General features: G+C 33.6%; 1 protein-coding gene across 26 annotated transcripts in view; it reads right to left on the bottom strand.

The window, feature by feature from the left end:
* Positions 1-27,420, bottom strand: part of GPHN (gephyrin) — a 568,860-nt gene that overhangs the window by 194,006 nt on the left and 347,434 nt on the right. For 9 of the 26 annotated variants that reach the window (XM_051826366.3, XM_070065116.2, XM_089322105.1 and 6 more), the window contains one exon: positions 20,416-20,550. The exons of 3 other annotated variants lie outside the window; for them this stretch is intronic. In XM_051826366.3, the coding sequence (XP_051682326.1) occupies positions 20,416-20,550 (135 nt within the window). Of the gene's footprint in view, positions 1-2,088; positions 2,161-4,275; positions 4,333-20,415; positions 20,551-27,420 lie in introns of all 26 variants that reach the window. 14 more of the 26 variants (XM_089322104.1, XM_070065105.2, XM_070065111.2 and 11 more) reach the window with 2 other exon arrangements.

The raw sequence follows: 27,420 nt of genomic DNA, 5'->3' as shown, positions 1-27,420 counted from the left end.
AAAGATAATATATTTTATATATATCATTTGAAGTATTAATGACTTAATTGAATCCTTATCCCACAGTCTAAATGATGTCTCATTTGCTTCAACTATTAAATAAACTATTTCATTGGCAACATGCTTCTGAATCTTTTATCTTACTGAAATAGGCATCAGTTTTTCCAATGAATTAAAACACTTCTCTTGGGTGTGGATATTTACAATACATTTTCCCAAAATGGAACTGTCATTGTATGTCAATTTATCTAATTTTTTAAAAATCTGTTTTAACATTACATAGTTATGAAAATTATTTTTCTTTTAAGAAATAATTTCTAATATCTAAAACATTTTATGATGTACTTGAGAAACAGGAATTAAACATTTAGCTAAGCATTTGATTTGCAGGGTTGAACGCTCTAGAAAAGATACTATTTGCCTTTGATATTTTTTTACTTGTTTGATTTTTTATCTGGTAGTTAATGAGTATCTTACAATGATATGCCTCATCTTTAATAATTTTTAAGAAAAAGTAGGCAGAACACTGTTTCTGAATGGAATAAAATAAAAGATGATGATGGTGAGATTAGCCATTGTATACAAATATAGGAATTGAAAAAATAAAAAGTGGCATGAAACAATCCAATTTTTATGATTCTGATCCTACACTAATACCTTAACCGTATAGACTTAAGCAAGCATCAACTTACTAGTCTCAGTTTGATTGAAAGAAAAATGTCTCTTGTGACTGGTTAGGGAGGATCATGACACTAAAATAGATACATTAGAATATTTTAGTGGACTTTGGAATGATATTCAGATGTGTTCAAAGTGATTAGTTCATAAAATTAAAGCTAATCATTATATTAAATACAGAGCAATAACCTCTGGGTTATGCTTATGGGTGATCTTTTGAGTTTTTTAAGAAAAGGACTGGCTCACATATAGAGATAAAAAAGTGAGATACTTGCATTAACTTCCTCCTCTTTAAAAACACTTTGAGCTTCTGCAATCATAAATTTAATATAAAGACAGACACATGTAATATAAAGACAGACACATGTGTATATGGTATTTAGTAAAAAAAATCTGAAAATACAGAATTAACATGTCCATAATTTTATTCTATTTTGAAAGCTAAGACTATTTTAGCAAAAACCACAACAGAAATAATCTTTGGAGAAGTAAATCAGAAGCTAAAATTCACAGGGATTTTCTAGAAGCTCCAGGAATGGGATAACAGGACTAAGTCATAAATTATTTACTGCAATAATAGCCTTTTTTTTTTTTTGCCATATTCATTCCCTATACCACTTTAGGAATTGTACTTCCATTTTCTTAAAAAGTTACATTCAGAAGAAGGACCAAATATTCTAAACATCTGAACTATATATCACAAAAAATTGTTAGTACTGCAATATTATGCACACACAATGGGTAATTATAAGGTGCTGTTCTCTTTCAAAGGTTTTCTTTGGTATATTAGCCTAAGCTCAGGTCTTTTAAATATATCACTGGAAAGCATGTTTGGTGAAGACGATCACTGTTAATTTTCTTATTTTAACAAAAAAATCTTATAATAATTCCCAAAGAATCTGAGTTAACATAAGTCTATTAACTCAAGACAACTGTGTCTGTTGGCCAGTTTACTTTTGTTGATACTTAAATACTTGTCATTTTCTTTGATGACTGAAATTGAATCAAGACTGTACCACTGAGATGTACCCATAATTTACAATCCTGCTGATGCATCCAACAAGGGACAGAAGACACTGTCAATGGAAAAGGTCCAATTTTCCTGAGAAGATCCCCAGACAATCACGCTATTGTATAAGAAAAACTAATTTTGAAAGAAGATTTTTATTTCGCATTGGGGCCAAAACATTATTAAAATCAATTACAATGTTAGTGTGGCTGAAGGGTCCTCTACCCTGACAATTTAATCAATAATTCATAAATGTGAGCATGAAGCCGCAGCTAGAAAAGAAACAGGGGAGGGAAGAGACAGAAAGTAAAAAAGATGGAAATGAGAGGACAAACCAATCAGATTTGGAATTACCAGTCAGCAGAAGTTTAGGGAAAAAAAATCACCGAGTGAAATCGTACATTTACTCTGAGAGAGTATCCTTTCACATTGCCTTCTAGGTGATCTCTGAGCTCCTCCAGCTTTCGATGGAGCTACATGTAAACATCAGAAAATGAATTGAAAAAGCAACTTGTTCTCTTTTCAGTTTTCCTCTTAAAAATAAGATCATAGCAATACACATTTCTCACTGCCTTTGGCAAACATTTCAAAACATCAAAGGTCTTTGTATAACATCAAGAATACATGTTCAACAAACCTGTGACTAGAGAGCCAACATTTTCTTGGTTAATTACTGTATCTTTTCTCCCCACAGCATTTGAGAAAATAAATTCTAATACTATTTTCATAAACCCCTAAAGATTCACTTTAGAATTTTCTATTTGGTAGAAACAGGAGTAAAAATACATAACAATTATGAAATTTGTCAAATATACTTTGTTTCCCAAATAAAATTTTTGATTTAAGGTTGCATCTATATTGCAATAAACTAACTGAACTGTAAAACATATCTTTTGTTCTTAAATATATATGCATATACATAACTGTACTGTATACACTTAATAACAATAAACATATTTATAACTTGAAGTTCTTTACATCCATAGCTGATTTTAGAGATAGTTACACACACACACACACACACACACACTCGCACAAACAATCCAGTTTATAGCAGATGGTGCTGCTGTAATGGATACGATTTTCATCTTTATTTTACTATCAATAATCTTCCAAAAGTAATGCTTCATGTATCTTCTCACATGAATCTAAGTCATAATCCATATCTAAAAAATAATGGATTTATTTTCACTTAAAGACAAAGATAAAATCTGGTACCTCACATTCAGACAGTGAGGAATGCTACTGAAGTATCACATTTTTCTGACTGAATAATTTTAACTTTCCTAGTTTCTGAAACAAACACAATCAACACTTCCCCTGTGATTATCCTTAGAAAAATAACATTTTAATAAAATAGCTACCCACTAGAAAGTAGTATTACATAACAGAGAGGATGGCTTTCTGGTATAAAGGACAGAAACATAGAAACACACCTTCATTCATGTGCACTCATGTGTGTGCACACACAAATAAACAAATAAACAACAAAAAAGTAAAACTAAGAAGGCAGAGGAGACAAGGAGAGGAAAGAGTGTAGAATTATTGTTTCATAAATTGTTGAATGGAAATAAATTGGAGTAGTGTAAAATTTTGAAATAACTCAATATTAAGCCTCAAGGTAGTTATAGAATTTGGGGGCATTATCTAGCAGTTTGATTAATTTAATAAGTTATTTCTGCTGTAAGGCCAAATGGGATTGAGAAATGACAAAGTGGTTAATTTTGTTGGGGGGGTTCTTTTGTACATTTTTAGAATACAGCAAATTTTCTAACTTGCATTTATGGTGGCAGCATTAAAGGTGACTAATGACTTCAGTGTGATATGTTGTTTACTTTTTCAATTTGATTAAATATTAGAGGACTAAGTGTCCAAGATATACTGACCAAATGGATATTCAGCAACTAACAAATGGAACCATCAAATTAGAAATTTTTCAGTTATATATTAGCAAATTATATACACAAATTGCAAATATTTAGATATTTGTTTCAGTTGATTGTCATATCAATTTTTTAAACTTTAAAAACATAAAGGGTAGTTAAGAGTACATAAACACTATTACCTAAATGTTGGCTCATTTTACTAGTAATATAAAATTCCTTTCTAATTTTTAAGACTATATATACTCAATACATGTTACTGTCTCATAATTTGTTCTGGAATGAACTACAAATGGTGATGACATTAAACATTTAAATACTTCTTACAAAAGAGTTAGAAGGGGAAGATATATTAGTTCTCTGTGTAACAGGAACTTAACACACAGTCAGTGACATCAATCAGAGGAACGGTTTACTCTAGAACCCCAAATTATAGGCACCTGTAATGAGGCAGTTGCCCTTTCTCTTGTTTGTGGTGCCATTCAAAGCTAGTTATTTGGCAGCTTGCCTTCAGCTGGTTGCTCTATGTGTAGCTGAAACAAAAAAAATAAAATGACCCAACAGCCAATAAAAATATTAAAATAAAAAAAATGGGATGGTGAAAAATGGAAAAAGCCCCCTACCTCCCCCGCCCTCCAAAAAGGAAGAAGTGTAGGCTATAGACGAAATCTTGCCAAAAAAAAAAAATGTTAGAAACATATTTACTTTGAGGGATCCAACTCTACTAGCAACTCCTTTGCTTTCATCCGGCCGTCTAATTTGCTACAATGAGGGAAGATGGGTAAAAGAGACAGAATAAAGAAAAAGTGAACTTAAAAAATTTTCTACACATTAGTAACACATGCAAGAACATCAATTCTCTATTTTAGGTACATCTTAGGATGTAAGAAGTTAACTAACTTATAGGCTGTATGACATGCTCTGCAAATAGTCTGGGCACTAGAATTCAGTCTGTTTCAGGACTATTCCTGAGATGAGGAAATTGGCACTTACTTTTGGTTATCTTGGGGACTTCTGATGAAGCAGTATCTGGAGTAGTATTACATTTGCATTTGGCTTATGAAAAACAAAGAATTAAAAATATACCTATGCACTCTTCCAATGTTTTGTATCTGTTCCATTTCAATATCAGAAAACATTATTAGCATGACTAGAAACACGAGTGTTTTCTAGGTGAAAAGATCAGTCCTGACAAGCATCATTCTTGAAAAGTGACAGAGTGAAGCTCCTCTACTTGTTGACCCAAGCACTGAGGCTGCTCAGCTGTCACTGAGATTATCAATTAAACAATTGTGCTGCCCAAATAGAAAATTTTAATGCCAGACCAATATATTCACTCCCTCAAAGCTTTCTGTTATCCCAAATGAATTTTCCTTTTAGGTAAGGTAGGGAAAATAAAAAATAAAATCGCTGTTTTTAAAACTTTTTCACATCACTATATAAAAGAGCAACAGAAGATTCTTAACACCAAGTGTTTTATTAAGTAAGGTATTTTAAAACAGAGCTCTAATAAGAACTAATGTTTTATTAATTTAAGGAAGCAAGCCAGGCACAAAAAGGGTGAGAAAAGGAAAGAAGCTTCAGGCCATCGCACAACGATGGTCTCAATTCAAACCGGCACAGATGGAGTTGGCTGCGATGCTCCCTCTCATATTAGGATACAAAGGAAATATCAGTGTGATGCCAAGTTCCCGGCACTAAAGTCCTCAGAAAAAATAAGAAATCTGATCATAATACAAAATTTCATTTCCTGAAGCAGGATGTATAGACTGTCTTACCCGTTTAGGACACTTCTGATAGCATATGGATTACTGCTGAAAAATACTACGGAGAAAAATGAATTTGTTTTGAAAAAACACGTTTTTGGCACAGAGGAACTGCATCAACTTTCGGCTTGATATAACAAGTTTTTACTATTTCTTTAGTATTAGCCATTATTGTAAAAAAGACAATCACTAATTGTCACTCTTCTTACTCACACAGAATAGTCAAATTTACAAACAATGAATACTAATTAGAATGTCAACACCTTCTAAGAGTGGACCTCCTGATGGAGACTGTGTTCATAATACCTCCTCATTCTATTATGCTATTTCTTTGCTAATAGGGAACAGCTTTATATCAAAAGTGGTTTTCCATCTTAAATGGAAATTCACAGTAACTGGATAATAAAATAGACTTGGTAGTTTCCTATAAAAATATAAATTCAAATGCCTCATGCTGCTTTCTGAAAACTTACAGAAACCATTACGATTTCTGAAATGTTATATATCAACAAGTGAACATTTACTAGATTTTATTTGCCGAAGGCTTAAAATAATATTAAGTCCAGCAACATGAGATATCTTCTTCAAGATTAAGGAACAATATCCCAGTTCAAAATTTCTGGTTTGAAAGTGTATTTCCTTAATAGGCTTGGAAATAAATGGGCTAGTAAAAAGTTGATGCTTATAAGAGGATGTATATGTATATATTAAAATCTCCATTTTTGTTTGTCCATCTGTATAAGAAATTTTGTTACTGTATTTATAGATGAAGAAATTCTTCTATACCATTTCCATTCCAAATGCAAGTACAAGTTCATAAATTTACAGAAGAAAATGTAAAAAGAAAAAAAGATAATCATCACTGAACTGTGAATTTGAAAAGCAGGCTATAAGATTGATTTAAATAGAGACTCTGAGGGAGCAGATAGCTTATAATGTGTGACATCAATTTGCTATACACAACTCTGTCTTTGAAACTTTCATAGGAGGAAGACTTTAGAAAATCATTGTGGTTTTTAAAATTGGATGTGATTATAATTCAAGTTTCATTTCATTTTTTGTGGCTCCTGAAGCATATAATAATATCTAATTCTGAAAAAATTCATAAATTTGAAGATCTGTTTCTATACACTAAAATTTGAGAAACAAGGAATAGTGAAATCAGTGATGAAATTAATGTAATGTTCTCATTTTAGTCAACCTTTCATCATCAATTAGCATAGATAAGATATTCATAGCTGATCCAAATGACTAATTACTATTATTTTGGATAAGAATTTAAAAGAAATCACAAAAGATTAACATTTACATAAGATGAATTAATTTGCTTTTCATGATAATTATAAAAGCTGGCTGCTTTTATACATGCTTTTCTATGAGGCTAAACATTCTTTATCAATAGCTAAGAGAGTTTAAATTATTAGTTTTCATATAGGATGAATTTCCTTATCTGAAATGCTTGGGTCCAGAAGCGTTTCAGATTTTGAAGTTTTTTTTTCATTTTGATGCACACTTTTGAGCATCAACATGACATGCAAAAGGTTTTGGATTTTCACATTAGTGATGCTCAACTTATATCAAACATAGGATGAATGCAATATAAGTGAACTTTGAGAAGAGGATATTAAGAACTGTGAGGATCATGAGTCAGCTGAGATTACTGGTTTACAAACATAAGTTGAAAATTAACATGTTTATAGCAAAACAAAAAATATCATTGATGATTTCATCAACCTGAAGAAGGCTTTCACTGAGTTTGTTAAAAACTATTAACTATAGGATAAAGAACATTTAGATCTTCTATTCAGTCTCTTACCCAGCCTGAATATATTTAACAAACTTTCCACTAGAAACAGCCTGAAAATATAGCATTACACTATATCATCTCTTTTGAAAATTCTAGGAATCTTTATGGATTAATTATTGAGGAAATTACTCCCAGAGATCAATTTCTAGGATGCAAACTGTAAAGCAATAAAGTGACTATGCTGTTTTAGTTACATTTTTGTAAGTATTTGGATTTGGAAATATCATGCACCAAAAAAAAATTGCCTGGATCTTAATCTAATACGTGGCATTGATCTCTTTTGATCTGGCCCAATTTTCTGAAACTGAGCTCACTGTAAAGTCATTTCTCTTACTAACAAGGTAGAGATCTATCCTGCCCTACCCTCACCTCACTTGTCAAATAGTAATTATAAATTACATTTTCACTAGAACTAATACATATTTTGGAACAGAAAGTCAATTTTATATTATTAAAAAATAAAATATGAAGCTTCAATAAAATTTTAGGTTGTGGCAGCCGCATTAAGGGAGGCTTCTATGTTATCAGATATATGCATTTACAATTCTCTTTAGTTACAAGATGTTTGGTGAAAATGTTTTAGAACAGGTTGCATATTTTGTATTTGTTTATTTTACCAAGGAAGGAATTGAGTTAAGAGAGTTCAGTGGCTTTCTGAACACACTAATTATTAAAAAAAAGCACAGTAGATATTAATTTCTAATTTTCAAGTTTTTCATTAAATTGAGGCTCTCGCCTCTGGAATGAGTAACAGATCTACTTTTTTCCCAATTATATACTTTATATTGGTTTAGATAGACAAACATTTCAGCTTCTTAGTTTGTTTGCTCTAAGTATATCATCTTGTAAAAACGTTTTGCTTAAGAGTTCAACATTTAAACAAACTCCCATAAGTAATGAAATACTTTTGGGATCTAGTGAGTATTTCACTTCAGTATATTATTCATATTACATTATTCAGCCCTTTGGATAAAATTTGTGCCTCATTGTATAGCAACTCTGTTTCACTCATGATTTATTAAGTCAAAGCAAAAAGAGACAAGAGAACTAAGAATTATACAAATGTGTCAATGAAAAAATAATTAATGTGTTTCTGGAGGAAAGGCAATATGAGTATAAAAATCAATGAAAGTATAAAAAACACCAAGTGAAGTTACAAAGAGTAATGAAGAAATGAGAAGTCATAAAATAGCATCCTTGTAGCGTAGCAAGTTACAGATCTTTCATATACCCCTGCTCTTGCATATTTGAAGGCTTTGATTCTTTATCATCTATTAACATTTGTAATTATTTACTTATATTTTATTATATGATTGCAATTTTGATCCTTATATTCTAGAATAGCTTTGAACCCATAGACAATATAATGTCTGCAAAATGAGACATTTTTAAGTAAATTATTACTTGCCACTAGCCAGAGGATAATTTTATCAATGTTTTTTTTCTTCCTCAAATTTTTAAATCTGTCAAAAAGATACTACAAATTAGCTATATTAAAATAGATGACTTTTAAATAGTATATTATATGTTATTAATAATTTTTATTGGTTGTGTTTTAGAAAAGAATGTTTATCTTTGAATTTCCATTGAAATATGATATAATTTCCTACTCAGCAGGATTAAGATGCTTATTCTGGATATAAACAGTTATAAGTAACTAGAGTTGGCTCTATAAAGATTTACTATAAATCTGAAAAGTGGGCAAAAGGACATCTCTATCATGACTATGTCCTAATTTAAAAACAAAAACAAAAACCTATTTTCCTGATTATAAAAATAATATACTTTGCAAAAAGTAAACTATGGGTCCGTCCCTAAGCAGCTTTGTTTACTTTTAAAAACCATATTATTATGTTTCTCAGTCATTAAATATTCTGAAAGGTATGATTTTCTAAGATTATAGAATATCTGTATCTACAAGTTATTTAATATAAGCATTAATTGTGGTAATTTTTCTCTAATATAAACATGCTGTGCTAACTTTGTATGTAGTCTTTGATGGCCTTTCTAGTAATTTCTTTTGGATAAATTTCTAGAAACAAAGTCACTGGCTAAAAAAAATCAAGGTCATTTCTCTTTTTCTGTAAGGTATAATGCATTTCAAGCAAATGACTTATTTGCTTAAAAGGTTACACAAATTTATATTCCTATCATTGTGAATAATAATATTCATGACACTGCTCATTACAGCATTGATGATTTCAATTTTAAAATAGTTATCAATCTTGTTGCAAAATTTGTATTCCTTTAAAATGTAGATTTCTAGTGAGGGTACTTTTTTCATGTATTTATTTGACCACATATTTCTTTTATGAAATGTGTTTTCCTGTCTTTAAAGCATGTTATTATTTTCTGTACAAGATTAGAAGAGCACCTGAGGACATCAACTCTTCATCTATTAAATTTGTTGTAAATATTTTACTTTCACATCAGCTCCACTATAAGCTCCTTGAGGCAAATGTTATTTAATCTATTCATTGCTATATCTATCAATGCCTAATATAATATTTGACACATAATATGTAGAAAACACATTCACTGAATGACTTCTGAATTATTATTATTATTATTATTATTATTTAATAAAAACAGAATGAGAAGGAAAAGAAGATAGTCCTGAAATTTTGGGCCAGAAAATATCTGACTAATTTCAGAATACATATCATATAATTTGATCAAAAAAGCTTTCTTCCTTTATTAGTTTTTACTTTGAAAGGCAGAGAGACTAAGAGAGACAAAGAGAGAGACACAGAAACACAGACATAACAGAGAGAGCTCTTACATCCTCTGATTCACTCCCCAAATGGCTGCAACATTAGGAGCTAGGCCAGGCCAAAGCCTGGAGCCTTGAACTCAAATCCAGGTTACCTAACATAGGGCCATTACCTGCTGCCTCCCAGGTCAAGCTTAGCAGGAAGCTGGAATTGGAAGCAAAACTGGGATTCAAACTCAGGCACTTGATTAACAAATATGGGGATCTAAAGTGGTGCTTTAATCATTATGTCAAATGCTTACACCTGTATAATTTTAAAATATGAAGAGCTAGAGAACAGTTTAATTTAAAATATACTCTCTTCTAAATTTCTCAATGGGCATGGCCAGTTAATTACATGGATTTGAATCATGCCTATATCTAATGTATTTTGCTGCTAAAATGTTGGCACAGGTGATGTTTCTTGGTCTGCTTTCATACAATGTTAATATTCTTAATTTCACTTTTTCTTGTATTTCTAAATTCACTTCCCTCTCTGCTTATCACCTGAATAAAACTACTGGGCACTGAAAAAAATCAGTATTCTGTTTAACAGACATAACGTTGACCTAAATGAGAACGATCTCAAGTGAAGTTACAATATTTTTAGTTGACAACCTCAAACATTATGTACTAGCTGAAATAAATAAGTGTAAAATAATTGTATGTGAATTAGATTTCAATAAATATGAGAACAAGAAAAATATTCAGTTGGTTTAGGAAGTATGCTAAAAATAGAATTATAGCCTTACAAAGGACTTTAGAAGCTATTTAACATCTTCTTGTTATAGCTAAAGAAACTGCTGGTTCTCAAGTTACAAAGAAGCAAACTTGGGGGTTGGTTCTCATTATGTACTGCCTCTAGTGCAATACTTTCATAATCAATGTTGTTAGCTTTTCAAAAGTTCTGGGTTCATGAATTTTACATGCTGCCAGTAAATCAGTCAAACGCAAATACTAAAACTGTTTCTTCCAATATCTCATTAAGATGAATTAATGAAGATGCAATACTGATCTATTCCTGGTAGCCATGTAAGCTATATTACTCATGAGACAAAAGATCTGCATATAATTTCCACAAAGGTATAATTAGTATAATTATATACAAGTTAAATTTAATTAGGAGAAAGTTCCAAAACATTCACTTCCAGAAGATTATCTATACTGAAAAATATCCAGAATAAAAGCTGGTGAAAAAGCTATGTTACCTCTATCAATTAATAAACAATAATCAAAATAACATTCTCGAACAGGGGTGGGTTGTATGAGGCCTGTGAAATCATTAGGTCTGGCACTGCAGATGGGACTTGAAATTCAAGAAAGTTATAGCAGGCTGATTTTCAAGTTGATAATTCTGTATGGCCCACAAATGGTGTTATAAATATCCACTTAGCCTTTTGCAGAAAAAAGCTTCCTTACCCCCATTCTAGAAGATAATTTAAAACATTTAAAAATGACATACAAAGATATTTATATTACTAAGTGTACAAATAGGTTCAACTACTATAGACAGTTTAACAATAGCTAATATTTAGTGAGTATTTATATTTCAAAATAGTGCTAAATGATTCATATACATTTAAAAATTCTTCCAACAACTCTTTAAGGCAAATAGTATTATTATTTTTATTTAACAGATGAGATACTTAGAGGGAAGTACCTTCCTGAAAATCATACATCTAGGGCATGGAAAAGGTGAGATTCATCCCCAGGCTTGTCAGACATTAGAATCTAGACTCTTAATTACTGCCTTGCCATTATGATAAAATATTTGAATGCACAGAAAAATGAGAATTATATACAGCAAAATTTTAACAATGGTTATTTATGTAGAGCATTTTACAACAACATTTTTCTCATATGAGTTTCCTAAATTTTTTGCAATGAACATATTTTATTTCTTTAAAATAAGAAAGAGACCATGCCAATTTTAGTTTGTCTTAGCCATAAAATATTAATTCTATAGCTAATAATAACTGTTTTCTGTATCTTTACAGGTATCAATTTTCACTTGAAAGTTCAGATTTCAGAGTGGCAATTATACATTTCATGGTTAGCTTCAGTGAAAAACATTGTTCTGTGAACACTAAATACTTAGAAAGGGATCAATAAATTCCATTTTCAATTATCATTAAACACAAAAGCAGAGGGGACATTTAAATCAAAGAAGGAACAGTCACGAAAGTGGAATCCTATATACGTAGTATAAAATCATAATAAAACCACTAAAAATAATTTGCAAACACAGTGTTTACAGTTGAAACACACTGTTTTCTAATTTCCATTTTATTAAAATATAAAATATTGTGCCACACTGGGTAGCACCTTTCTCATTAGAAAAGGAAGTAAGAGTACTATATTTTCTTTGAAGTCTCAAAATTCTGTTTTGCTCAGAAACTATGATAAACAGCAAGACAAACATGCAAAGGGAAACTAGATGTTAATGAACTAGAGCAGAAAACAGATTTCAAATGTCTATGGGAGTCAGGAATGTAATATAAATGATAAAATAGTCTGGAGGGTCTAAACAATGCCAGCTGAGCATAAACATATGTCAGCACTAGGAAATACTGCAAATTTGTTTTTTATTTGAAATTTCCCAAATTTTAAATGTGCAAAACTAATTTTTCAATGAGCCATCTGAGTGAGTCAGTGGATGGGGAATTGCTGTCTCTCTGCCTTTCAAATAAAACAGAAAATGAGCTATCCTTTATAAAATTATTTTCCAACAATTCAGGTATTACTTAAAAGAGGGTAGAAGACAGGATATCCTGGGAAAACATGAGATGTTAGCTAGACATGGAAGAAACATGACACTGAAAATAGAATTAGTTAGGAATTACAATTTCTGGTCTTGTATCTTCTAAGATTATGAAGTTTTTTTCACTAATCTAGAATCAACCTAGAATATACTCAGAGTGAACTATTTTTTAATGCTTAAGCATGTTATTGCTAGTTATTTACATAAAGGATCAGATCTGTTTGAGAATACCATTCCAATATCCTCTCTATGGTAAATATGGAAAAAATAAAGCTCAACATACCTTATTGTGACTCAGAATATTTTCAGGAAACTTGAACGTGTTGCTGATTTATTTTATCAGTGGTTCTTCATGATTCATGAAAAAAACCCTTTCAAGGGGTCCACAAGGCCAAAATTACTAGTATTACCAAAACATTATTTGCATTTTTCACTAAGCTGAAATTTGTACTGATGTTTCAAAAGCATTGGTGGACTGAAACCTCATTGCAAGTAAAGGAAGTGGATGTAAGTAGTATGAATAGTCATATTATTCACTGCCATGTGGTAACATTTTTTTAAAAAGGCTAGTCTCATTTAGTACTTATCCTCAATGAAACAGTAAGTATCAATTTAATTAACTAAAAGTTGACCTTTGAGTATGACATAATGGGAAGTATAACTAAAATACTGCTGCATCCTGATGTTGTCTGTCTCAAGGAAAAGTGCTTATGAAAATGTTTGAGTTGTAGATTGAATTTGTCAGTTTATTTTTAATATATATGCATATTTTTATTTGAGAGGGAGAAGGAGACAGGAAAAGGAGGGCGAGGGGAGATGTGGAGGGAGAGGGAGGGGGTGGGAGAGAGACAAATCCCTATTCTGTTAACTTCCCAAATGCCTGCAATAGCCTGAGACTGAGGGTTTGAAGCTCGGAGTTGAGAACTAATTTCAAGTTTCGCATGTGGATGGCAGGACCCAATCACCTGAACCATCACCACTACCTTCCGGAGTCTACATCAGCAGGAAGCTGGAGTCAGGGATCAAATCCAATTACTCCAATATGGAACAACGGTATCTTAACTGGCATCTTACATTTTAGGCCTACCTCATGTTTCTAAACTATCCAGTGTATACACAGGATATCATTTTTACTTGAAAGAATGAAAGAATAATTAATCAACTATTATTATTCAGACTGAGATGCTTTCTAGACACCTTCATGAAAATGAACAAAGTTTGCCTGTCAATTAAAGGAAAATCAACAGGAAAATGTATGTCAGCCACCATCAGCTTCATGGTTTCCAATACTTCCCAATGTGGTGATTAGATTAACAAAGATGATTTTGATATAATGAAGTATGTCAGCATTTGGAAGAATTATATTTTCCAAATGGCCAATATGTGTGTTCTAAAATCATGCTTGTGTAAAAGTTTTTTCAAAGTGCAAGACTGACCACTAAATTTTACTGCATCAGAGCCCTGAATGGTACTAGATAGGTTTTCGTATCCTACATTTCAACTATCTTTAATGGAACAAAAATTGTAAATTCTTGGTGTAGTATCAAAAAATAGTCACAATCATCTGAAAATGCTAATAAAATAAACTTTCCTTTTCTAATAACATATCTTTGTGAGGCTGGTTTGTTTTTTTCATATTCTTCAATAAAAACAGCGTATTAAAACAGACTGAAAGAAAGCAAATGTGAGAATTCAATTGCTTTGCATTAAGTCACACATCAACATGTATTTGAAAAATGTAAAACAATTGCTAGATTTGACCAATAATGTTGAGAGAATTATTGCTTAATCTTTCCCAGATGGGCAATAAACTTTGTACAAGAGAAAAATAAAGTCTAGGTTCAGTGAATATATTTTTGATTTCAATAATTTAGTAGTTCCCAACCTTTTTGTTGTTCGTTGATTCTACATGTAGAACTGGAATTCATCAATTTCTAAAATGTCATTAACAGTTGATCATATAATAATACACTAGTGTTGATATCATTTGAGACAAAAGTAAAAAATTTCATTTTGTTGAATTTTACTGAATTTGCTTATGCTCTTAAAAATAATTTAAACACACACACACACATACACACACACAGAACCTCAACTTGTAGGCACAAGTTCATACCTTTACTTAGTTTAGAATTGTAGCAAATACGTGAGATTCCCCAGAGACTTGGGAGTCTCAGGTTTTGCCAATAAACTAGCCAACTCTCATTCTGGTGTTTACAAAGGAAAGTGGTACAAATATGTTATAGTTTGTAAAACTAAACATTACTAGCGTAGAATTTCACAGAGAAAATTATGTTGATACTGGATCAATAGCATCACCTTTATGGGTAAAGGAAATCAAAACTTCCTTTCAAACTCACACATTTAAGACCATGAGTTAATAGTCTATCCAGATTATTCTAATTCCTTTGGCTCAAAGGACAAAAATAGAAACCTACAAGGACTCACAATTTTTCAAATTGGATGTGAGATAAGACATTAGTGTATTAAAGGGACATCCTTTCACATAAAGATATTTCAGCACATTTACTTTTAAGTCATTATATGAACTTTAGTGAAATTAGATACTGCAGGTGTTTACATTTTTGTTCTAAAGGGGGAAAACCCTCAACTTACTGGTTAGTCTGGGCATAAAATTCTAACTTTTAAGGTAAAGGGGAATATGTGGCTAAAGATTACATTCTCTTTTTAAATGTCCAAGTTCAAATAAGTAGGAAATAAAAAACTAATAGAAAATTGATCAATAAAATGTTTTCTATTTTAATAATGTCTGAAACAAACATCAACTAAAGGGCAAAACTGATCAAAAGTTTGGATTTTTTTCTTTTGTTCCGATTATTATTTTGTACCTCAAACCTCTTAACTTGATTTTTAAATAGAGATTCTGAGAGATGCTGCTGTCCTTAGTTGTGAATAATGTTCACTCTAAAAGAGAATTTATGTGTTAGAGAATTATTATTTCAGCACATCCTTTTTAGAACACTATCACCATTTTAGAACGCAAGTTCTCTAGATAAAGCCTACATTTCTTTAAATAGAATCCACATATGATTTTATTTCTTTGGCTTAGGCACTATTCTATTTAGGGTGATGAAAAACTAAAAATCCCAAATTTGTTCTTAAGACATACAATGTATCAGGAAACAAGAGGACTGAAAATCATTCATTCCAGTCAGATTTCATTTAAAAGAAAATATCTGACATAAAAATGCCTTTTTATCTCATATGTAATAAAATGTTATTTCAGCAAGTAAATATTTGCTGGAGAAAATGCTATTTTATTAATAATTATTTAGAAAAGCTGATGTATGGTAGTCTTCATTAGATTGTAATTCACATAGAGAAAAGAAATGAAAACATGGTATATTTTATAAATCTTTCTCTCACTAAAGCTGGAGAATCTTAAAGGATGAAAGGACAATCTAGAATACTTTACTTCAGTATACATACAAAATGTGAATCCAAATGATGTTTAACATTATAGTTGTTGACCTAGAGAAGTAAATGCAAACACGAATTTAGAGATCTATAGTCTAGTGATAAAGGACATAGAGAAAAAGGTTGGAACAGTTAGTTTTGAATCAATTCTTGGTTATTTAACCATTGAGTTCTCACAAACTAATTTAAGTGTTTTTGATGATTATTTCCATAATATCCTGTACTCCTGCTAATAAATAATAATATTTATTATACTTTATTATAATTTATAGTGACTTATTTTATCTGTTTAAAGGAAGGAACAGTGCTAACAGGCTCACTTGTTTCTGCACCATTAGAAAAGACTTACTTAATTTAATGAACTAACACACTCTCAGGGAGACAGGGATTTTAAGTCTCTCAACAGACATGAAGCTGCTCAGAAAAGTTAAATGACTTGCTTAATCAAATACGGTTACTAAGAAAAGAAACAAGCCTTTGAATCCAGGACTGCTGCTGTTAAGTCAGGTACCCTTTCTAGTGCTGGTCATTCATGACTAAATTATATTTCTGATGTAAAGAAAATACATTTAAACATATATTTCTGCACATGACATTCTATGATGTAGAAAGGGGATACGTATGGGGTTTTGCCAACACTAACATGTACTGGACTCTAAATATTAGAACCAATATGCAGTAACAATAAAGATGTCCAACTCAAACTGTATTTCCATATTTTGTGTTGAATACTATTCCTTGGATGTCTTACACAAACTTCAGGATGTCTTACATGTACTTCAGAATGTACACAAAGTCAAAATGCACTACCCTTTTACTCTCAAAACTTGCTGGTATTTTATATTCCTTATAACATCATAATTATCCAATTGCTCAAATTAGAGCAAATCACTTTTGTTTTCTTTTGCTTCAAATTTCTATGTTATAAAAATTAAAATAACTAACTCACCTAAAACAGAGGGAAGTATCAAAACCTATGACCTTGATATATGACTCAGTGAGGAGAGGCTAAAAAAATCATTATCTAACATAAAGAAATTGAAATTTGAAATTGGAGTTTGAAGTCAGTGGAGACTGTATCTGACAATATCTGTCATTGAAATTAAAGCACTTATAAGAACACATATTGGCTGGTGCCGTGGCTCAATAGGCTAATCCTCCGCCTTGCGGCGCTGGCACCGGGTTCTAGTCCCGGTAGGGGCGCCGGATTCTGTCCCAGTTGCCCCTCTTCCAGGCCAGCTCTCTGCTATGGCCCGGGAAGGCAGTGGAGGATGGCCCAAGTGCTTGGGCCCTGCACCCCAGGGGAGACCAGGAAAAGCACCTGGCTCCTGGCTTCGGATCAGCACAGTGCGCCGGCCGCGGCGGCCATTGGAGGGTGAACCAACGGCAAAAGGAAGAACTTTCTCTCTGTCTCTCTCTCACTGTCCACTCTGCCTGGCAAAAAAAAAAACAAAAAAAAACAAACAAACAAAAAAAAAGAACACATATTTTAAATTTAATTAAGCAGTCTTATCTTTCACATACTATTGAAAGTTTTAGCTATAGCGTTCTTGATTGGTGTCCACTGCCTTTAAAGCAGTCATTATTGCTATATATAATTCATTAAGCCTCTATCCAACACCAAACCTCATGTTAGGATTTTATTATTTGTTTTCACCCGCAGTGAAATGTTACTTCTTGGAGGGCCTTCTCTGATCAGCCTATCTAGATGAGGTTCTCCTGCTCTTCTTCTCCCTGCCCTGTTCCTTCCTTTCCTTCCCTTCCCTTCCCTGCACTGCCCTCCTCTTCCTCTATTCCTTCTTTTTTTAAAGATTTCTTTATTTTTATTTTATTTGAAAGGTACACACAGAAAGGGAGATTGAAGGGAAAGGGGGATGGTGTTCAATCTGCTTTTTCACTCCACAAATGGCCACAATAGCCAGGGTTGGGCCAAGCTGAAGCCAGGAGCCTGAACTCCAGCTTGGCCTCCCACATGGGTGGCAAGGGCTCAGTACATGGACCATCATCTGCTGCAAGGAGCTGGACTAGAAGCACAGTAGCCAGGACTGGAAATGGCACTCTGCCATGAATGCCAGCGTCATAACTAGCAATCTAACACACTGTGACACAATGCCAAGTATCCCTCCTGCTATTATTTCTATCAGTACATCTTTTACATGTACTTAAAAATATGATTATTAAGTTATAGTGAAATTTTAATTATTAAAATTTCTTGTTTACCTACTCATTTATGTTAGTAAACTCCCAACTAAACTGTAAACTCCAGGAACCTAGATGGAGACTGTATCTGACAGTATCTGTCATTGAAATTAAAGCACTTATAAGAACACATATTTTAAGTTCAATTAAGCAGTCTTATCATTTATAAGAGATTTTTATTAGAAAGGATAATTTGACATCTTTTACTTCTTAAAATATCAATATTTAAAGTATCTAGTGGTATTATATTAGTATTCTAATTCATCATTTAAAGTTTATTTTTAAAATTAACAACAAAGTAATAAATTCCCAGAATTCCAGTGCTAGAAAAAATCATATAAAAGGAACACAATTTTATTCCTGGATAAAAACACAGTGCTTCATTTGAATTCATTGTCAGTTTGAATATTTGAAAATATCAAGACAAGCTACTTGTTTTTCAAAAGTTTTACAATAAGTAAATTAATTCAATAAATGTTAACATTTCTAGTGCTTTACTTTGGAGGATGTGGAAGTGCTGAGTGATTTTGAAAATTGTATGTGATATCTTCTTTGTAACTAAGATGTAATTACAATGCTTATAAAGGCTTAAGAACTACTATATAATTTGGCCTAAGATATTTCCAAAATACTTACAATCACAGTATGTTATCACAGAAAAACAACAGAAACTTGGATAGTTCTGTATTCTCAATATTTAGGCCTAAATATTCAGTGAAGTAAATATCTTAGAGTGGATCTAGCTTTTACTTTTAATTATTTCTCAAATGCATTTAGCTTGTACAGTTGGAATTGAATATAGACAAATCATGGCATTTTTTAAAAAATAACTTAAAAGACAGATGAAACCTTGGTTTTCCCAACCAGGGTTTAAGAACTCTGATTTCATTCAGTTGCAAATGTAGCTGACTGGTACCCAGTTGGCAATGAAATGCACTTTACATATAGAATGTTCTTATAGTTTTTCTCCAGTGAGATTTACGACCTCATTTAGATGACAAAAGTAATCTATTATTTTTGACATATGTCTAAAAAACAGTGATATACAAGAGTTAATACTCTGAAGACTTTGTTGGGAAGGTTTTATTACAAAACATATAACAAATTGCACTGCCACATCTAGAATGTTTGAGATCACTTTTAGTCAAATGTAATTTGTAATATTCATAAAACTGATAAAAAGCTGGAATTGAGGAAGATACCAACATAGGTGCTTAAATTTGATGATAGACAAAAAGCTACAGTTTGAAAAATTAACTGTCAGATCCTTAGAGTAAATTTAATATACAGCCTGATATCTTAGTTCTTGTGCTAGTAAATAAGAAGGAAGTTACTGTTAACCTTTTAATAGCAATATGGGATCTATCACATAAAGAACCTGAAAGCACAAAGGACTAACTGATTCAGGAGAGAGATTCTAGGAGAAGGCAATCACAACAATAATTAAGGAGGCTAGGTAATTTATCAAACACATGAAGATGTAGGCAAGAAACAAATGTCTAATCCTTTCTCCCATTATGATTCAGTGATAAGCATATAAAAATAAAGACGAAAAAACTCCCTCCCTCAAAGGTTGGCATTAAAACTTTCTTTCTAATAAATTTAGATTTGTTTCCAAATATTAGGCAGCCACATTCCAAGTTGAATATATTTGAAAAAATTTGGAATGATACTAGAGCTGGGAGCTACCCCAGACTGGACAAATTAAAACAAAAACAAAAACAAAAACAAAAACAAAAAACAACCTTTGGTGATAGTATTTTTTTAATCTTGTTGTTTAATGGCCAAAAATACACTTATTCTCAGTATAAATAATTTTATATCTATACTGATGAGTATGGTTAAAAATAACAAGTCTACATCAAAGAAACAGGAGTTATAGGAAGTGATATCCCTAGCTGTGATGTAGGAGTAGACATTTTCTATGAAACCTCTAGATTGTCCTACTCGTGGTCTAATGTGACAATTAGTGAAAAATGAGTGGTATCTACTTTATATTCCATTTTTTTTCATAGTATTATGTTGCATGCAATCCAACCTTGACAAGTACAGGAAAATATTGGTTAGTTTCCCCAGATTTCCACAGCAGAGCAGGTGTCAGGTGCCAATGAGCTGTACTTACTTTTGGTGTTGGGCAGGAAGCTGTAGAGAGGCGAGATGTGGCCTGAGCACGAGGTGATTCTGAAGGAGTAGTGCTGAGGGAGGCTGTGTCTCGTGGGAGCACCTGAACACCACGAGAAATGATGGAGTCTGGAATCTGAACAAGAGGAACAGCCATGGTATAACATTCTGAAAATGCCAACAACATGTAAATCAATACCCGTATCTAAGTTTTTTTTTGAGGGCCAGGGCATTCTTTGCTGCTCAGCTCTCAAATAGCTGGTGCAATTTTTACTTAGATTCAAATACATCCAACAATTTAGGATAGGACAGTTTCAGACAAAATATTTTTTTCCAGCAAGTAATACTTCACCAAACATTTTTTATATGAGAAGCAGGTTAGCATCGTGAATGGAAGTAGTGTTTTTCACTCATATATTGACTTTGCCATTTAATAGTTTAAATTCTTGAGTAAGTTATTTAATTTCTAATTATTTTCCATTTCCATTTCATTCATTTTCAACCTTCTTCATATTCTGTCACAAGCTGACCTTTATGGACAGTGTTAACAAGCTATTTTGTGTTCTCTGGCTTCGAGTAGGGTTCAGTCTGTTGAGAGGAACTTCAGGTCTAATATTTATTCCTCTGAGTCTTTCTCCACTAGGCCTTGTGTGTCTCAATTAAAGATCACAGTTCCTTCTTTCTTGCAGCTTTTTTTTTTCTGGATTCTAACAGTACTCTTTCCCTTCACCCCAAGATTTCTTGTTGTGTTCCCTAAATTCTGCACAAACCATTGTAAATACCATAGGCCCATATTAAATTTTTCTCAATTTGCTATTTAAGTATGATATGTGATTTCTGCTAGGATATGGATGAGTATTTTTTGACTTGCCATTTTCTTTATCTGAAAAATGAGGATAATGATAGTATCCACCTCACTGGATTACTACAAAGTAAGTAAGAGAATGTATGTAAATTATTTAGCATTTAGAAGTAGTAAACATTTAACATGTTATTATTCAATATTGATAATTAAAGAGCAATATCCTAAAATTACTCAAACATAGACAATAATTCAGGTTACTTTTTAATATTAACATTTACATCGAAACAAAGTCATTATTTTAGATCATGTATAACTTAGTTCATGATCTGGTCTACCACTACTGGTCATAACTCTTCTAAGAATGAGAAATTCAGTTTTATGCAAAAGACTTGAAACACATATGAAAAATAACAAACAGTTAACATTCAGCTAACAAATACCATAAACCATATAAAACGTAGGAAGAAACAGATAGACTGTGACAGGGAAGAAGTCTTGATGTTATGTGTCATTTTTTACATACAAAGAACATAAAACTATTTTCACAGAAGCTCTTTTATTTAGTTTCTACATCAACATTCCCAGTACTAATGGTAATGTCACGATGTCAGTCCTTGACATTTTGTTAGACTTATGAACAATAAAGACATAATTAGGAAGAAAAGATATGGAAATTTGGACAAGAAAAACAGTCAATTTGCTAGGACATTTGAGTACTGAATTGTATTAAATATTTTCAGAAATTAGGGCCGGCGCTGTGGTGTGGTGTGCTAAGCCTCCGCCTGCAGCACTGGAATCCCATATGGGTGGTGGTTCAATTCCCAGCTACTCCTCTTCAGATCCAGCTCTCCAGTATGGCCTGGGAAAGCCATGGAAGAGACCCGAGTGCTTGGGCCCCTGCACCTGTGTGGGAGACCTGGAAGAAGCTCCTGGCTTCAGACTGGCATGGCTCTGGCCATTGTGGCCATTTGGGTGGGGAGTGAACCAGTGGATGGAAGACCTTTCTATTTCTCCTTCTCTCTGTAACTCTACTTCTCAAATAAATAAATAAATAAAAACTTTTTCTAAAAAAGCATTAAAGGTAGATAGTTTATTTTAGAAGTTATTTCACGCCACCTTTGTCTAACAAAAAAGGTTATTTATTGTAAGAAGAAGAAAGCCAAATGATTCTATTATTCCTCACATGATGCCATGTTCTTCTCATTCATAGAAATGACCATAATTAAACAACATTTATATGTGAGATAATTTGATGAATGCCTATCTACAATTCTGTAAAGCATTGTCATGATGGAACCCTATTTTAGGGACTACTGCATGTACTATACCTAATGAAGCACCTGCAAAAATTAATATCTACATCTGTGATGTATATATAGAAACATCCAGACTTATATACATAAGGATGTGTGTATGCATACATACACACAATACATATCTCTCTGTATGTGTTTCCATATGAATGTAATTTTAAAAAGCAGTAGTATATGTGAGGGTGAAGACAGTTTGAACTTTGGAGGCATAAATTTTTGAGTTATTAGATACATGAACTATTAGAAATATAAGTCTAGAACTCGAGAAAAAGTTAGGAATTGGACATACAATTTGGGAATCATCAATGTGATGTCTAATTACCCAAGGAGAATATGTGAATGAAAAACAATGATGGTTGAACATTTTAAGTGAGGGGCTGGATTGTGGTGCAGTGGGTTGAGCTGCTGCTGTGACTGGTAATGTGAATCCCAGCTGCTCTGCTTCCTACCCGGCTTGCTGTTAATGAGCTTTGGAAAGCAGTGTAAGATGGCTGAAGTACTCAAGCCCCTGCCACCTATGAGGGAGGACAGGATGGATATTCCGGCTCCCAGCTGCAGCCCAGCCCAGACCTGGCTGCTGTGGCCATTTGGGGAGTGAACCAGTGGATGTAAGGTAAGATTCTCTCACTCTCTCTCTGCCTTTCAAATAAATAAAGAAATCCTCAAAAAGAGAAAATTCTAGGTGACATCTGTATTATGGGGTTAAAAGAATAAAAGCAACTGAAGAAGAAAAGATCTGTTAAAGAGGTGACTATATATTCTAGTTTTTCTTTCAACAATTTGGGATTATATATATTATCCTGGCTCATTTTTCTACCTTCTTCATCATCTATTTTTAAAGCTTTATTAATTCATTTATTTGATATTTGAAAGGCAGAATTAGAGAGAGAGAGGGAGAGAGAATCTTCCACTTACTGGTTTACTCCCCAAATAGTCACAATGGTTGGAGTTGGACCAAGCAGAAGGCAGGAGCCAGGAACTCCTACCAGGTCCCCACATGGGTGCAGGAGCCCAAGTACCTGGGCCATTTTCTGCTGCTTTCCCAGACACATAAGCAGGGAGCTGGGTGGGAAGTAGAGCAGCTGGGACTGGAAATATCTTTCATATGGGATGCATGTGTTTCAGGTGGCAGTTTAACCTGCTGGTCCCAAAGTTCCTACTTTCTTTTGATACCTTCAGGAAGTGGCTTTCTTCTCTTATTCTAATACGGCTGCTGGAGCTTCAGCTATCACCTCTGCATTCCAGCAGGAAGGAAGAAGGACTAAAGAGGAAGTGCTCCATTTCTTTACAGTTATTTCCTGAGGTGGTTTCCGTGGACATCCCTTGGTTAGGACTTAGCTACACTTAGCTTCAAGAGAGGCTTGGAAATGCAATCTTTTTTTTCTTTTAATTTATTTCAAAGGTAGAGTGAGAGATAGGGAGAGCCAGAGAAAGAGAAAGAGATCTATCATCCTCCGGTTCATAGGAAAACAAAAAGAACTTGTTAGAGAGATGGAAGTAATTAACAAAATCAAACAGAAATACCTCAATTGAAAAGTCCTGTAAGCAAAACCAAAAAATGCAATAGAAGGCATGGATAGCAGAACAGATAATAAAAGAATCAGTCAGCTCAAAGAGACAGGCTATTTGAAAATACAGTGTTGGAGGAGAAAAAAACCAATCAAAAGGAACAAGAAAAGGTTATAGGAAATTTGGGACAGCATGAAAAGAGCACATGTCCAGGTTACTGGGGCTCAAGAGGTATTTGAGAATGCTGTAGGGATAGAAAGCATATTGTAAAAGAAACTAACAGAAAACTTCCAACCTAGAGAAAGACACAACTAGAGAGGTATCAGCAGTCAAAGGTCAGCAGTCAGATTCCACCCAATGAACTATAGGCTCAGATGTAACATAATCAAGCTCTCAAAGGTTACAGGTAGTGAACATACTCAAATTCTAAGAGAAAAGAAGAAAATAAACCATACAGAGGCCCATTGCACACTTTTCCTTCAAAGACACACACAAACTGAAAGTGAAAGGATGCAACAAAATATTCCATGCAAATAGAATTCCCTAAAAAGCAGGAGTAGTCATAATTCCAGCAGAAAAAGTTACTGTTAAGTCAAAGGCAGTAAGAGAGACGAGGAAAGCCGTTATGTAATGATAAAAAGTTCATACCAACCAGAGAAGATAATTGTAAATATGCATGTACCTTATATTGAAGCACCCGAATACATAAAGCAAATAACAGACCTAAAGGGAAAGACAGACTGAAATACAATAAAAATAGTGAAATTTAACATCCCACTTTCAGAAATGGACAAATCACCCAGACAGAAAATCAACAAAGAAACACTTATCTGCACTGTAGATCAATTTGATCTACAGAACATTTTGTACAACAGCTACAGAATACATATTCTTCTCAGCAGCACATCCTACAGGATAGGCCACAAGGTAGGTCACCAAATAAGCCTCAACAGATTAAAAAAGACTAATCACATTATCTTTATTTTCTGAGTATAATGCAATAAAAACTAGAAATCAGTAACAAGGAAAACTAGGGCAAATATATAAATACATGGAAATTAAATAGCTTAAATCTTGGGGTGAGAATTTTGGTGCAGGGAGTTGAGTAGCCACTTGGGATGCCCTCATCCCATAACAGAGTATCTGGGGCCGAGTCCTGCCTCCATTTCCAATCCAGATTTCCTCTAACAGAATTCCTGGTTCCTGGCTTTGGTCTCTTATGTACATTTGGGGAGTGAATTAGTGGATGGAAGATCTCTCTTCCTCCTTCTCTACCTATTATTCTGCCTCTAATTAAATAAATAAATCTTTAAAACAAAACAAAACAGCTTAAACTCCTGAGCAAGTACTGGATCTAGGAAGAAATTTAAAAAATCTATTGAAACAAATGGAAATGGAAGCACAGGCATAAAGTAAAAGTACTAAGAGGGAATTTTATAGCAATCAGTCCCTACAAAAAAAAAAAAAAAAAAAAAAAGAAGCCAGAAAGATCTCAAGTAAGCAACTCATCACTAGGCTACAAGGGACTACAAAACAGAACAACTGTGTCTGAAATCAGTAGAAAAAAGAAATAATAAAACTTAGAGCACAAATAAATGATACAGAGACAACAACAGCAACAACAACAAATATCAATGAAACAAAAAGGAGGCTCTTTCAAAATATACATGATCTGGACAATCCCTTAGGTAGACCAAGAATAAAGAATATTTAAATGCAAAAAATTAGGGGCTGGTGGCATGGTGCAATAGGTTAATCCTCCACTGTGGCACGGGCATCCCATATTGGCACTGGCTCTAGTCCCGGCTGCTCCTCTTCCAATTCAGCTCTCTGCTGTGGCTGGAAAAGCAGTAGAAGATGGCCCAAGTTCTTGGGCCCCTGCACCCATGGGGGAGACCCGGAAGAAGTACCTGGCTCCTGGCTTTGGATTGACGCAGCTCTGGCCATTGTGGCCACCTGGGGAGTCAACCAGCGGACAGAAGACCTTTCTCTCTGTCTCTACCTCTATCTTTGTCTGTAACTCTATCTCTTAAATAAACAAATAAAATCTTTAAAAAAAATACATAAAATCAGGGTTAAAAGGGAAACATTGGCTGGCGCTGCGGCTCACTAGGCTAATCCTCTGCCTGTGGCGCCAGCACCCTGGGTTCTAGTCCCAGTCGGGGCGCCAGATCCTGTCCAGGTTGCCCCTCTTCCAGGCCAGCTCTCTGCTGTGGCCTGGGAGTGCAGTGGAGGATGCTCTCTGCTCTGGCCTGGAAAAGCAGTAAAAGATAGCCCAAGTCCTTGGGCCCCTGCACCCACGTGGGAGACCCGAAAGAAGCTCCTGGCTCCTGGCTTCCTATCAGCTCAGCTAAAGCCATTGCAGCCATCTGGGGAGTGAACCAGCAGATGGACACATAGTTTCAGAGACATCCTAGATTCATCTGATAATTCATTCTTGCAGTTAACCAATGTTTACCTTTTCTTTTCCTTTTCCTTTTCCTTTTTCTTTTTGACAGGCAGAGTTAGACCATGAGAGAGACAGAGAGAAAGGTCTTCCTTCCGTTGTTTCACCCCCCAAATGGCCGCTACGGCTGGCATGCTGTGCCGATCCGAAGGCAGGAGCCGGGTGCTTCCTCTTGGTCTCCCATGTGGGTGCAGGGCCCAAGCACTTGGGCCATCCTCCACTGCACTCCCTGGCCACAGGAGAGAGCTGGACTGGAAGAAGAGCAACCGGGACAGAATCCGGTGCCCCGACCGGGACTAGGAACCAGGGTGCAGGCGCCGCAGGTGGAGGATTAGCCTAGCGAGCCGTGGCGCCAGCCCAATGTTTACCTTTTCTGAATTTAACACTCTTTTCTTCAATTTTTCAACTCTGATTTTCAAATAAATAAAATAAATAAAAATCTTTAATAAAAAAATTCTGATTATTTTAAAATTTACTGTGATGAATGATTTATAAATGTTGTCTATATTCCTTCTGAACCATTTTTATTCTTTTTATTTGTTGAACTCTTTATTTAGTGGAGTATTAAGCCTTTGATTATTAGGTAAATTAAAAATATGCTATCTCAAAAATTATAAATAATAGGAAAATGAAGGAATGAAGAAAGGAAGGAAGAGAGAGAAAAGGGAAGGAAGTATTATTATATTCTTAGTATTCTATCTATGAACTACATTGAATCTGTTCTCTTTATAGTAATATCACATTAAAATGAGAAATGAGCTGTAGTAATTATCATGTTTTTGCTGAGACCCAGAGCACTTAATGTATTAACAAATCCCAAGGTAGGGGGGAAAAAACAAACACAGCATCACAATGAAAAGATTATGCACCATGATCAAGTAAGATTCTTTCCAGGGCTGCAAGGATGGTTTACGTATATGCAAATAACATATA

Source organism: Oryctolagus cuniculus, chromosome 20, assembly GCF_051225735.1.
Source record: "Oryctolagus cuniculus isolate XC-2025 breed Fujian yellow rabbit chromosome 20, ASM5122573v1, whole genome shotgun sequence".
NCBI lineage: Eukaryota > Metazoa > Chordata > Mammalia > Lagomorpha > Leporidae > Oryctolagus > Oryctolagus cuniculus.
This window is presented reverse-complemented; position numbering and strand designations above follow the sequence as displayed.